Source organism: Anolis carolinensis, chromosome 5 (assembly GCF_035594765.1).
Source record: "Anolis carolinensis isolate JA03-04 chromosome 5, rAnoCar3.1.pri, whole genome shotgun sequence".
Lineage (NCBI taxonomy): Eukaryota > Metazoa > Chordata > Lepidosauria > Squamata > Dactyloidae > Anolis > Anolis carolinensis.
In genome coordinates this window covers 78,812,488-78,827,265 of record NC_085845.1, presented here as the reverse complement: position 1 = coordinate 78,827,265, position 14,778 = coordinate 78,812,488, and the positions used below count along the sequence as shown (strand labels likewise).

At 43.1% G+C, this 14,778-nt stretch overlaps 1 protein-coding gene and 1 long non-coding RNA gene across 2 annotated transcripts in view; both read right to left on the bottom strand.

Annotated features, from left to right (window-relative positions):
- Window positions 1–14,385, bottom strand: part of kctd8 (potassium channel tetramerization domain containing 8) — a 70,960-nt gene extending 56,575 nt beyond the window's left edge. The window contains exon 1 of the mRNA XM_003221544.4: window positions 13,117–14,385. Coding sequence (XP_003221592.1) covers window positions 13,117–14,029 — 913 coding nt within the window. The 5' untranslated portion in view covers window positions 14,030–14,385. The remainder of the gene's footprint in view (window positions 1–13,116) is intronic.
- Window positions 702–6,136, bottom strand: LOC134299285 (uncharacterized). Its single transcript, XR_010006471.1, has 2 exons — window positions 3,635–6,136; window positions 702–2,511 (listed from the first exon to the last, which is right to left on the bottom strand). It is a non-coding gene; the product is annotated as an uncharacterized LOC134299285 (long non-coding RNA).
- Window positions 14,386–14,778: the final 393 nt, after the last annotated feature.

Genomic DNA, 14,778 nt, shown 5'->3' with positions numbered 1-14,778 from the left:
GTCTATTGTTTCCAAATGCCGGCTGAGATCTTTTGGCACGGCACCCAGTGTGCCCATCACCACCGGGACCACCTGCACTGGTTTCTGCCAGAGTCTTTGAAGTTCAATCTTGAGGTCCTGATAGAGGCTGAGTTTTTCCTGTTGTTTTTCGTCAATGCGACTGTCACCTGGGATGGCAACATCAATGATCCAAACCTTTTTCTTCTCCACAACTGTGATGTCTGGTGTGTTGTGTTCCAGAACTTTGTCAGTCTGGATTCGGAAGTCCCACAGTATCTTTGTGTGCTCATTTTCCAATACTTTTGCAGGTTTGTGATCCCACCAGTTCTTTGCTGCTGGCAGGTGGTACTTGAGGCATAAGTTCCAATGAATCATTTGGGCTACATAGTTGTGCCTCTGTTTGTAGTCTGTCTGTGTGATTTTCTTACAGCAGCTGAGGATATGATCAATGGTTTCGTCGGTTTCCTTGCACAGTCTGCATTTTGGGTCATCAACTGATTTTTCGATCTTGGCCTTAATTGCATTTGTTCTGATGGCTTGCTCCTGGGCTGCAAGCATCAGGACTTCTATCTCCTTCTTCAGTGTCCCATTTGTGAGCCAGAGCCAGGTCTTCTCCTTATCAGCTTTTCCTTCAATTTTGTCAAGGAACTTTCCATGCAATGTTTTGTTGTGCCAGCTGTCAGCTCTAGTTTGTAGTGTGGTTTTCTTGTACTGTTTTTTTTGTCTGCTGTGCTTTGAGGAGTTTCTGATTTTTGACTTCAATCAAAGCAGGTTCTTCACTTTGCTTTACATATTCTGCCAGGGCATCATCATCATCATCATCATCATCATCATCATCATCATCATTATTATGCAATAACATTTATAACAGTAATCACTGTCATCTAAAAAGGGTTTTTGAGTATCCAAAGCACTTTTTTGTATAATGGGTAATTTTATACTCTGAACTTAGTATCATGTGAGTAGCTCTTAATGCATTTTTCCCAGTTATTTTTTTTTTGAGCTGTACATATATTCTTTTTGTGTACTGAAAAGCTATGGCTCTCTGTTCTGACAATTTTCTTTCTTTTAAATTAGGTATACAATTCTCTCTTCTATGTAAAATCCTCATGTCTAAGAAGCTATACTTATTGAAAATTTGCAGTTCTTAAAAGCAGAAGAGACCTACCAGGAGAAAAAAATTAATAGTGCTAAATAATGGGGGCTATGGGGATGCACAAAACACTTTGAGTCACAAAGTTGTGCATTATTCCATTATATTGAAAGCATCTTAAAAAGCCAACATACTGCTTCCTATCTGTAAAACAAAATATTTCATTACTCACAAAATAATTTGCATGATACAATAATTAGAGTAATATGCAAATGTGGCTATTTGGATTTGGGGAATTAGAATTGTAACAACTCTAATGCATTATAGGAGAGAAACTTATGGTGTCTGATAAGAATAGGAAGTGGGAGAGGGAGCTGAATGGTTATGAGGTGTGTGGTAACTTAGGGCCCATCCAGACAGACCCAAAAAGCAGGACCTATCTTGGTTCTTAATGAAGGCATCCAAACAATGCCTTGGTTTCCTTGCTTTGTTCCGAATTAATTAGATATATCATTAGATCCGGGCCATCCAGAAAATGGGGTATTGGGCCTGTGAGGACTCACTCCCGGGACACGCTGTGAGTCTTCTCAGTCATCTTGCTTCTTCAGGCCTTGAAAAGCCCAGAGGAGTGGGATGGCGCCCATCCCTCCCACCAAGCACCAAATTTAGCCCCAAGAACTTGCTAAAAAGTCTCTGGCCACCATAAAGGTTCTCCTCATGTCCTCCTGGCATGAGTAAATTACATGTGAGGAGATTGGGGAGGCAGGAGAAGTTTTCCTCCTCATCCTTTCCATCTACTCAGGAGTTATTTCTTCATGCAAGGTGGATGCGAGGAGAACTTTTATGTTGGAAATTACAACCTTCAATTCAATTCAAGCCTCCTCTAGTAATTTGTTAATCTATTATTCTGTTTGCTTACTGTTTTGTATGTATGTTCTGGTATGCAGCTTCTTTTGTTCTAGGTTTCCTGAAAGGTTGTGGGCGGGGCTGCAGAATACATTATCTGATCTGAGACTGCTCAGACCTCAGACTCCATTTTAGATTCTTCTTAGATTTTTGACTGCTCAGACCAACACTTGTCTGCTGTTATTGTAAGAAAGATGCCCTTTGTCATTCTCTCAAACATATTTGAAACTGAACTGATAAGCTATGTACCTGTGTTATGCTGAACACATGAAGTTGTGAGTAAACCAAATGTTATTTCACCAAAGCCTACTTCATTTTTTGTCTCTTGAGTGCATGATATAAAACTAGTTGTTTCATGGGAGAGTAGATATATTTTGAGATCTGAAAAACACTTATGAAACTCTGCTATTTTGTGCATTGGCATATTCTCTGTTTTCCTAATAGATCAGAGACAACAGGTTCAGTCTAACAGCTGAAGCCAATTACCTTGTAAATTACATTTGGTTGTATACCTGTCAAAGACAGAACGCCACAAGAGTTTATTGGAGTTACAGAACCAAAAATGCCCGTAAAAGACAAGGGCTAGGCAAACACTGGCCTCAAAAGTAAAAAGAGACAAGAAAAACGTTCAAAAGATAAACCGAATTAAACCGGAGTTTAATTCGGACTAAATCAAAACAGCTTGCTTCAGCCTGGGATAAAACAAACAGAAGCTGGTGAACAAAGAATGCAACTAATTGGCAGCAGATGCTTCTCTGCTGCCAAAAACTATGTTTGAGTAACTTAGAGGTTACTCCTCCACACAGCAGGCAAATTCCCAATACAAACACAGCAGACGAGGGTTGAAGCAGTCAGCGTAGTCCCATTCCGTTCCAAAGGTCGTAAGGCAGATGCAGACGTTTGTAGTTCACCAGTTCCAACGATAGACACAGGTAGGAGAATCCGAGGCCGTAGTCAGTTCAGTCCGTAAGTCCAGAGTAGCAGATGGCGTTCGTCAAGAAGACGACGGAAGGTCAAAGCTATTAAGATTAAGCAGAGGTTGCACAACAAAACCCCACACAATTCCTCCCGCCGTCTGAGCCCAATGTCCAGGATAACTTACGTAGTCAGCAAACGAATCACACCCGTCTTCAGGAAAACTTCCCACACAGATCCCAAGCGTTCGTCCAGATTACCTTGCCCAACGCAATTTGCTATTGCTCCCAAACCCCATTTTATGCCAGTTACAAGTCCTCATCGCTATCAGCTGTTCTCCTTAGCCCGGGCGTTTCCTCATCACTTTCCTCATCAGAACTGGAACACCTCTGACTACGCCCCACAGCATCCCCAGCTGTGGATCCCGTCCCATCCCTCCAGCTTGTCCACGGGTCTAATCCTGAAGGTCCCCAATCGCCTTCCATAGTATCATTGCCAGTGGCACCCAAATCCTCCCTTACCCGAGTCCATTCCATGTCATCTTCTTCCGAGCTAACCACCTCTTCCTCCATTCTCTCAGTAAACCCCTCAAAAGAATCTTCGTCAGATGGTTCTGCAAAGATATCTCGCAGCCGCTTCCTTTCTCGCTCCTCGAGAGTATCTGAGTCTTACGCCCACGTCTCCCAGTAGTAGAGCCATGAGGCTCAACCATAACAATACCACTCGAGAAGATTCTACTAGAACAGGCTTTTGGTTCTTTTCTGAAAGACCAACCTTTTCTAAAAGGTTATAATGTTCAAATGATTGCCATTTTCCAAAACTTTATGGTAGCCAGGGACCTTTTAAGTAAGTTTTTGGGGCTAAATTTGGTGCTTGGGGGTGGCTTCATGCCCCGGAAAGCCCAGGGTTTGGGTGGGGAAATGGGGATAGGAACCCACGTCATGGGTTTTGGCACTGTCTGGAAGCACCATGAACAGCAAGAAACAGTGGTGGTGGAGAGGAAAAGGAGCAGTATCTGTATGGAGGTTATAGAGGGTTTCTATTCTCAGTCAAAGCTAGTAGAGATTGAACAGGTGCTGAGGTGAAGAAAATGCAGTAAGGAGCAGGGGGTTAGAAAGAAAAGAGCATCAATGAATAAGGTCTAACACAGAGGAAGCTGAGCACTTTTGTTAGTCACACATAAGAGAAAATTATGTATTTTCGATAAACCCAATCAGATTGATTTGCCAGCCTGAACAAGGAAACAGTGGCACATAGATGTATTTTCTCTCTCTCGAGCACTAGTGATGTGCAAAATATTTTCCTCTAAAAGGATAATTCCAAACACATATAGTCACAATGCTTAAAATGTTACCTTTATCCTTAACTGTAATGGCAACAATGTATGTATACTTCTGTTCAAAAGAGTACAGGATACAATTAATCCAAAGGCTAATTAACATGTTTTGCTATCTGGAAACAGCCTACATTCTAAATTGCATTTGTGGCAACAAAAGGTCAGCATTTGTATCAAACTTGCCATTGCAAACTTTTCATTGCATGCTGGTAGAGCTTATGAAAGGAAACCTAGATATCTTTTTAGGCTTGATCATGAGGGGTGGGGTGAGCTAGGACATAATATTTGTTCAAAAGAGCTGAAAGAAAAATCCAACAAATAACAGTCGAATCAACAATGAGATGCAAAAGAATGTGAGCATCACAAGTCAATGCTCTGAAGGTTTGAAAGGATGAAGGTAATCTAAATTTGGGTGTACGTATATTGATTGCAATAAAGTAAACTCATTATTTAAAGAACATTCAACACTTTCTTCCACCAAAAAAACCCTGCTATATTTGAACACAATCAATTTAAAAATGTGCCCCCGAAAGATATAACAAAAAAAGAGATGAGATGGTTAGATGGGGAGGGATATGCCCAAACTAATCCCAGAAATTACATAGCAAGTCTTCTAATGACCCTTGAAATGAAAACAATTCAGGAAGGAGAAGAATCAAACAGAAATGGTGCTGTAGCTGATAGAATGGTAGTTTCCAGATGACAGCTGAAAAAGGAATTCCAATGGAGTTACCATTCCTTCATAGCTGGAGCAATGGCTTATCTTCCCTCTTCTTGTTGTTGCATCTGATGGAATGGTTGCTACCAGTTTATGCTGAAGGAGAAGCCTGATGCAGATGGATCTATGTACATTACTCCTGAAACTTTATTCAAAGTAGGTACGTCTTCCCAGCTGAAGTTGTGTGATTTGGAATGGTTTCTAGAATCCTACAATACATATATAGCAAGCCCTTGGTATCTATTGGGACTTGATTTCAGAACACACACACACACACACTGCCCATAGATGCCAAAATTTGTGGATGCTCAAATTCCATTATATACAATGGTGTAGTAAAATGGTGTTCCTTATTTAAAATGCCAAAATCAAGGTTTGACATTTTACAGATGGTGGAATCTGTGGGTGCAGAATCTGTGGATACCAAAAGCCAACTGTACACCTTCAAACCCCTGCAAAAGGCTATGCCTATATTATAAAAGTTCACCTTCAGGACCTAAAGTAGATTTCTTCACAACTACTTCTGTGACTGAACTAGCATGGGGTTCTAGTTTGATACTACTTTCATGATACTCATATTGTTACCAGCTACTGATAATGATTTCAATGCAATGTAGCCTTTGTTTTAATTGTTTTCTAAAAACATGCCTGCAAATAATCAAGATTAATAAAACGTCCCTGTCAATGTTGAGTCTGTTCACCTTAAAAACAATGCTGGGATCTCTAAGAAAGGATTAAAATGTCCAGTCCTCCAAACCTGACAAGGCTTTGATTGCTATTTGCATAACAAAATGTGTACATCATAATTCCATCCACACAATTAAATGCATGTTCAGTTTGGCTCTTCTTGTTACTGAATGACTCAGTTACCACAATTCCCAACGTAATGCTTTTAATACAATGCAAAGAAAGAAAGAAAGAAAGAAAGAAAGAAAGAAAATGTAGTGTCCTACAAATAGCACATGGCAATGTCCGGTCCAGGTCCACTAGCAAAATAGCTCTTCTGCAACAGTTCCAAGAGACTAGCAACATAATATGCGAACAAGTTATCCTCAGATATTGTTTCAAATGCAACTGTGTAAAAGCCCATAAATTACTTTGTTATATAGTGTCTGTTGTTTGAAAAAGAGGGAAAATACATTTACCACTGAGTTACATAGCCAATGTAGTAAGTAGGCTTGCTCAAATAATTCGTTTTCCCCGTTAACCGTTATTAATTCGTTATTTTCGTTTGTTTTGAAGCAATTTTGAAGCATTGGTTGTCCACACATCTGGATATCGCGGTTTCGAATCGCGAGAGGCCGTTTTTCGTTATGTCGTCGTTTTTTTCGTTAGGAAAAAAAAGCTTTTGCAAATCACCCAAACTCCCACCATTCAGGCCCTTTCCTTTTGCCCCTCAGCAAAAGGGGCGTCACGGGCTCAGCCAATGGGAGGGGGCGAGGGGGAAGGAGGCCGAGGAGGAGGAGGAAGACGGAGGGGGGAAATGGCCACCGCCGCCTCGCCTCAGCTCAGGCCTGATACTCAGAGGTTTTGACATCTGTGCGAAGCTAGGCAAGTGGGGTTTATATATCTGTGGAAGGTCCAGGGTGGGAGAAAGAACTCTTGTCTGTGGGAGGCAAGTGTGAATGTTGCAATTGGTCACCTTGATTAGCATTGAATAGCCTTGCAGCTTCAAAGCCTGGCTGCTTCCTACCTGGGGGAATCCTTTGTTGGGAGGTATTAGCTGGCCCTGATTGTTTCCTGTCTGGAATTCCCATTTTCTGGGTGTTGTTCTTTTACTGTCCTGATTTTAGCTTTTCTCTAGCTAAAAATGCATATAAAATTGATTCTATAGGGAGGATAAATGATTGGATTTCAACTCCTACAGCTTAGCTTTCTCTGCCAATAATGGTACCATATCAAACTAAACCTCCCAAGATTCTGTAGCAATGAGCCATCTTGGATATTGTAAGGGATTTTTTATTATTATCATTATTATTATTATTATTATTACTATTAGACCTTGCTCCCAGGAAGGTGCCTTCGCTGTGGCTCCCAACTTATCTATCTACCTTTCCACAAATTCTCCACATTGTGTGTATGTGTATGTATATTATATATACATGAGCCCCGATGGCGAAGTGTGTTAAAGCACTGAGCTGCTGAACTTGCAGACCGAAAGGTCCCAGGTTCAAATCCCGGGAGCAGAGTGAGTGCCCGCTGTTAGCTCCAGCTTCTGCCAACCTAGCAGCTTGAAAACATGCCAATGTGAGTAGATCAATAGGTACCGCTGTGGCGGGAAGGTAATGGCACTCCATGTAGTCATGCCGGCCACATGACCTTGGAGGTGTCTATGGACAACACTGGCTCTTGGGCTTAGAAATGGAGATGAGCACCAACCCCCAGAGTCAGACATGACTGAACTTAACGTCAAGGGATACCTTTACCTTTACCTATACACACACACACACACATTATGCAGGGACTATATATATATTATATATATACACAGTATATATCACACACACACCAATTTAACAAAGTTTCAGCCACAAAAACAAAGTTTCTGAAGTAGAACAATGACTTTCACAGTAAAGACAACCCAATTTAACAGGAAATAAGACTTTCAAACCAGGAACAGATTTCTGCAATTATTAAAAAATGGTTTATTATAAAAGCTATGAAAATTCGCCAAAAATCAGAGGATAAGGGAAACGTTCCAAATTTTGGTGAGCTATCAGTGTTAAATGTGTTCTACCACTGTACCAAGTTGGAAGAAGATCACTCAAAAATGAGGGTGGGAGAGTCCTGTAAAGTCCTCTCCCTCTGTGCTGTTTTTGGGAATTGTGCATGCGCGTCCGCCATTAACGAATTAATTTAGAAAATAACGAATTTTCGTTAATTTCGAATTTTTTGGGGGGCCAAATTCAGAAATACCATCAGAAACGAAAAGCTGCCCCCCTCTAGTTTTGAAACGAGTTTAGAATCAAATTTTTCGTGGATCGATCAAGCCTAGTAGTAAGTGATCAATTTTGGCTCTGTCCCCACTTTCCTCCAATTGCCGAAATCATACACACACATACCCGAGTGAAAATTACTCTCTTATACAAAGCTTAAACCTTTCCAAACACATTTTCAAAAATTAAGGCTTCCGAAACTTGCAAAGAAAAATCTCTGCCAAATGATGTTCCCATTTGAATCCAACTGTGTTTTCATTAGTGCAAATTACTTTTTACTTATCATCCAACATAGTGTGTACTTTGTGAGATTTAAGAAAGCTGTCTAGCAACACACATATAATTTATTTCTCTATTTGTGAACAACATGAAGTCTGCACATTCATGGATGCCTAAGCTAAAAAGAGTTATTTAAAGAACTTTACCTACTGTGACTTTTTTTAAAAAAAAAAAAACAGAACTTCTCCAATAGTCATTGGGAAACCGAGACTCTGCTTGCTGTTCTGTCCTTCACTGAAATACGTCCAGATGGAGTCTGTTTACTTTGTAGTTAATGAGAACGGAAGGAAATGTAGTGCTAAAATATTAAAAACCCTTCCCTACTTCTAGTATTCCTGCTTTAATCTTGTGTGAAGCTTCAGTTCAACAAAACCTGCGCAGCACTCAGTCAAACAGCATCACTCCCTAAAGCTTTACAAAGGAGCTTCAAACCAAAGAAAAAGTGATGGTTTTGATAGGGGGTAAACCCACATTTTCTAAGTAGAAAAACATTAGACTTCAAAGACTTCATTCCAATTTCCCATTATTCACAACTGTACACTAACAACTGGTTACTGACTTCATGTCATAAGTAAAGCTCAACTTATTCCTCTTGATTTATTTTATAGATGAAAAACAAACAGAGAAGCAAACAATGATGTTCTTTTGATATACAAGATAAATGTGGCTGAATTCTCATTTACACATACATATCCATACACACCCTAAATCCAACAACGAGCAATAACTTGAACCACCAAGGAGCAAACTTTTGCATCACCCAATGTCAAGTCAAAGAATTATTTTCTATGCAAGTAGTTCATTCATTTGACTAAGAATGGTCAAGAACAGTGAAATAGCAAGTGATGAATATGCATACTCCAACTGCATGCCAGGAAGAGGAAAACAATAGTTCCAGAAAGAGTTAAAAAGCTCTCCCCACAGGTATCTCAGCAGTTAGACTCCAAAAGAAATACTTGCAAGTAAATCTTAGCTATTTGTTGAAGACATGTTTCCCAGGAATGTTCTAAAAACAGCTGGGTTCACACTTTATCATACTTACAGCACAATGACTGAAATCAATGGGACTTAAGCTAGTCAAGCCTAATAAATCCTATTGATTGGCTCTACAATATCAGTCCAACCCAAAAACAAGTGCATGACCAGAGCGGTATTCCATCCCAACTAAAATGGGATTTTAAATTTGAAATGAATTAACTTCTAATTCCTTTTAGACATATGCACTCTTTAAAGAGTAATTATGAAGTGGTGTACAATTTATTGGGATGACTGCTTTTTACATGAAGAAATTGCAATACTTCACTTCCTCTGCCTTGTGCATAAGCTTGAATGGACATTACAAACTGCTTTTTTTTTTTTTTTTTTTTGCACAGAAATGCCTCTAACCCAGACCCCACTAATGCAAGGTTCTAAAAGGGATAAATTTTTAAAGAAGTGAAATAAAGAAAATAGTCATCTCAATAGCATAGTAGCTCTTGCTCCCTGGTACAGAGCCAATCCTCTCTCTGCCATAAAGGTCTGGTCAATGATCACCTATCTGTCTAATCTATCTAGCACTGACATTGTGAAACTAAAATGCAGAGGGAAACATTTATGTCACTTTAAGCTCTTCTCCATTTTATTGTTAATACGTTAAACATGATCCAACTTGGCTAACTGTGACACCAAAGTTTAAAGAGTTCCTTTAGCCCCCTTCCACACAGCTGAATAAAATCCCACATTATCTGCTTTGAACTGGAATATATGGCAGTGTGGACTCAAATAACCCAGTTCAAGGCAGATATAGTGGTTATATTGCCTTGTTATTCAGGGTTATATGGCTGTGTGGAAGGGTCCTTAGACATCAAGCTAGCCTCTGCAAGAAACACTACAATGGAGCAGCAGACCAAAGTGTTCTTTTCCAATAATTCAAATGGGCAGACTTTATGCCTTGCCTTTGCCCCCAAATTTCCATTTAAAGTGGCCACCCATCCTGGAAGGAAGACTTAGGGTGCATTAACACTGTAGAATTAACGGAGTTTGATGCCATTTTAACTGCCATGGCTGGGAATTTGGTGAGGCACCAACATTCTTTGGCAGAGAAAGATAAAGATCGAGTCGATCTACAACCCACAGGATTCCATAGCACTGAGACATGGCAGTTCAAGTGGTGTCAAATTGCATGAATTCTACATATGTGTTTCAAAAAGATGGACCCGGTTTGAAATCACTATATCTTTGCAACCACAAATTGCCCATAAACAAAACTCATATCACTTGAAAGGGTGAGGTATGGAGTTTCAAAGGATTGCTCTTGGATGTCTCCCCCAGAGCACAAACAGCCCCTAGCCTCAGTCATTCACCAGATGGTGAGGCTGCCACATAAGGATCAATTAGATATTCTCCATTTGTGAAGTTTGGTTTTTTTTTCAAATTTGTTCTGGCTCAAATTTCTTGCCCAGATTTGATTCTGGTTCCCAACCTTTGGTCCTCCAGGTGTTTTGGACTTCAATTCCCTGAAATCCCAGTTAGCTTACCAGCTCTTAGGAATTGTGAGAGCTGAAGTCCAAAACACCTGGAGGACCAAAGGTTGGAGGACCACTGCATTAAACCATTTGCCACTTTTTGGTGTAATCATAACATGTTGCCATCATGAAATACAGGCAGTCTTCAAGTTGCAAACATATGACTTACATATGACTCATAGTTAAGAACAGGGGGTGAGATGAAAGGAAGTGAGAGAAATCTATCTCCCAGTAGGGAAGGTAATTCACGTGGGAAAAGGGTGTTTCCACTGAAGTCTTATCACCAATGCTTGTTGCCACAACAAGTCAAATGTTTCAAAATCCAATTATCACAGGGGCAGAAAGTGAGGTGAAATCTTCTCAACAGGAGCACAGGAAGCAAAAAAAAAATGCCACAGGAATGTTAACCCTTCCTTGTGCTATACAATGTTTAGATAGATAGATAAAGAGATAGAGATTTGGCTAGAATTACACTGAAAAAATATACCTACTTACATACAAATTCAACTTAAGAACAAACCTATCTTGTTCATAACTTGGGGACTGCCTGTATTCCTCACCATAGGCTATGATGGCTAGGGCAGCTGGGATTTACAGAGTAACATCTAAAAGGCCACGTGATTCCTAATTCTCTTTCATGGCTGGAATCACAGAGTTGCTGTGAGTTTTCTGGGCTGTATGGCCATGTTCCAGAAGCATTCTCTCCTGAGGTTTCGCCTGCATCTATGGCAGCCATCCTTAGAGGTTGAGAGGTCTGTTGGGAACTAGGCAATTGGGGTTTATATGTCTGTGGAATATTCAGGCTGGGAGAAAGAACTCTTGTCTGTGAATGGTGCAATTGGCCATCTTGATTAGCATTAAAAAGCCTTGCAGCTTCAAGGTCTGTCTGCTTACAGCCTAAGGGAATCCTTTGTTGGAAGGTGTTAGCTGGCCCTGATTGATTCATGTTTAGAATTCTTCTGTTTTCTGAGTGGTCTTTATTTACTGCCCTGATTATAGAGGTTTTTAATACTAGTATCCTCTCACCTCTGCAGGGGTCTACTGTATATCATGCAGCTGTGGACAAGTCTACATAGGGGCCACCAAATGCAGCATTGCTCAAACACAAATCAAGGAACATGAAAGGTACTATAGACTAACTCAACCTGAGAAATCAGCCATAGCAGGGCACTTGAGGAACCAACCTGAGCACAGCATATTATTGGAGAACACAGAAATGCTAGACCACTCTGACAACCACCATGTCAGACTACACAGAGAACCACTGAAATCCACCAGCATGTGGACAATTTCAACAGAAAGGAGAAAACCATGAAAATGAACAGAATCTGGCTATCAGTCTTAAAAAAACTCTACAATCAGGACAGTTAAGAAAGAACAACACTCAGAAAACAGGGGAATTCCAGAAAAAAACAATCAGAGCCAGCTAACACCTCCCAACAAAGCTTATCCACCTTGACATTCTGAGTTATATGACACATTGAAGGGTTCTGCATCCACACTGCTATACAGGGTGTTTGAAAAAGAACTCCCTATTCACCATTTAAATAGGGAGTTCTTTTTCAAACATCTATATAATCCAGTTCAAAGCAGATATTGTGCTTTATCTGCCTTGATATCTGAGTTACATGACTGTGTGGAAAGGCTGAGTCCACACTGCTATATAAGCCAGTTCAAAGCAGATATTATGGCTTATCTGCCTTGGTAAAAGGGTAAAGGCTTCCCCTGACATTAAGTCTAGTTGTGTACGACTCTGGGGGTTGATGCTCATCTCCATTTCTAAGCTGAAGGGCCAGCATTAGACACCTCCTAGGTCACATGGCCAGCATGACTGCATGGAGCAACTGTTCCTTTCCCACAGAAGCTGCACCTATTGATCTACTCACATTTGCACATTTTCAAACTGCTAGGTTGGCAGAAGCTGGAGCTAATAGTGGGAGCTTATTTTGCTCCCAGGATTCAAACTGCCAACCTTTTAGTCAGCAAGTTCAACAGCTCAGCCGTTTAATCCACTGGGGGGATCCATATCTGCCTTGATATTCTGAGTTATAAGACTGTGTGGAAGGGCTCTGAGTCCACACTGCCATATAATCCAGTTCAAAGCAGATACTGTGCCTTATCTGCCTTGATATTCTGAGTTGCGAGACTGTGTGGAAGGGCTCTGAGTCCACACTGCCATATAATCCAGTTCAAAGCAGATACTGTGCTTATCCACCTTGCTATTTTGAGTTGTAAGACTGTGTGGAAGGGCTCTGAGTCCACACTGCCAGTTCAAAGCAGATACTGTGCCTTATCCACCTTGATGTTCTAAGTTATAAGACTGTGTGGAAGGGCTCTACTTCAAAGCAGATACGGTGCCTTATCCGCCTTGATATTCTGAGCTGACTGTGAGGAAAGTCCCAGAGAGAGAAAGGGGTTTGAGGACTCACTGTAGAAGATGTACTCGGTGTAGCTGCTCCAGATCTTGTCCTCGCGGTACTGGTTGATGAAGGCGGCGGTGCCGGTGGAGTTGCAGGCCACCATGTGGAAGCCGGCTTCGGAGAGGCGGTCGAAGGCCTGCTCCAGGTAGGTGAACTTCAGGTAGAAGCGGGAGGTGTACTTCTCGGGCGGGCGGTCCGGGTCGCGGCTCTCGTTGAGGCTCTCGCCGAAGATCTCTTTGGCCAAGGCGATGCGGCCGCAGACCATGATGCGGGCCACGCGGCGGAACTTGGCGTCGGCTTGGTTGTCGCGGAGGGCGGTGTAGGAGCCCCTGTAGCCGACGGTGAGGAAGCCGGCGCGCTTCTCGCCGAGCCCCCTGGAGTGGGGCGGGAGCAGCTCGGCGGGGGAGACGCTGCCCCCGGCGCTGCCTTCCTCCAGGTCGCTCTGGCAGCCCTCGTCGTTGAGCGAACTCTGCTTGGCCACCTTGGGCGAGAGCAGCTTGGCGAGCTCGGGCAGTTGGAAGAATTCGGCCTCGCGCAGGAGCCGCTCCTTCTCCGGGAAGTGCTCCGGGAGGGCGAGTTGCTTGTCGCGGAGGTAGTCCAGGATGTACCTGAAGAGGAAGCCGTCGCGGTCGAGGAAGAAGCGGGCCCGGCTGTCGCGGGGCAGCTCGCGAGGGCCGGAAGCAGCGTTGCCCCGCCGCGGGGAGAACATGTGGGCCAAAGTGCTGTCCGGCACGCTCAGCAGCGTCGCGTGCCGGGTCACGTACACCTGCCCGCCAACATTGAGCTCCACCACCTCCGGGAAGGCGCACGAGGAGGACACCATGTCGCTGATGGGCAGGATGGTGGCGGCGGCGGCGGCGCTGCTGCTGCTCCCGCTACTGGGGGCGACCGAGGCGCCGCCGCCGCTGTCCTTCAACGCCATAGCGGCGGGAGGCGACTTGAAGCCACTTCGGCCCGCCAAGCCGCGCGGGACAGCCGTGCCCGCTGCTGCCGCCGCCGTTTTGCCTGGGGGAAAGAAGGCCTCTCACCACTTTCTCCCCTTTCTGCTTTGCCCGCGCTTTCCCTCACTTCGCCTCAGGACGCTCTCTCCTTCTTTCCGCTCTTTCCTTCCCCTCCTCATCTCTTTCCCCTCAAGTCCTTCTCCTCTGCAATCCGGCCGCCCTACTGCTGCTGCTCCTCCTTTTCGTCCTCCTCCTTCTGCAGCAGCAGCGCTACTGAAGCGGACGGTTCAGCAGCCAACTCGACTCTGCTTCGGCGGCTCAAGCAACCAACCAACTCCCAAAGCCAAGCGGGGAAGCCGCGCTGACGTCACGCTCAGCGCTGGGACCTTCTCTTGGTTCGTTTTTTTCCTCTTCTTCTTCTCTGCCTTCGAAAGAAAGCAAGGGCAGTGCCTGCCTGGGATGAGAATCAGGAAACTCTGTAGATTCGAGTTTGCAGCAGGCATAGGCAAACTTCGGCTCTCCAGGCATGGGCCTTCATTTGGCCCTCACCTGGAAGGCCAAAGTTTGCCCATGCCTGATTTGGAACATCCTCCAAAAAAAACAATTGCCCTGACAAATTTGTCAGCATCCTGCAACATCTCCACGATGACATGATGGCAACAGTCATGGACAGCAATGGTTCCCAAAGTGACCCATTTAAGGTGGAATCAGATGTCAAATGTGTTATTAC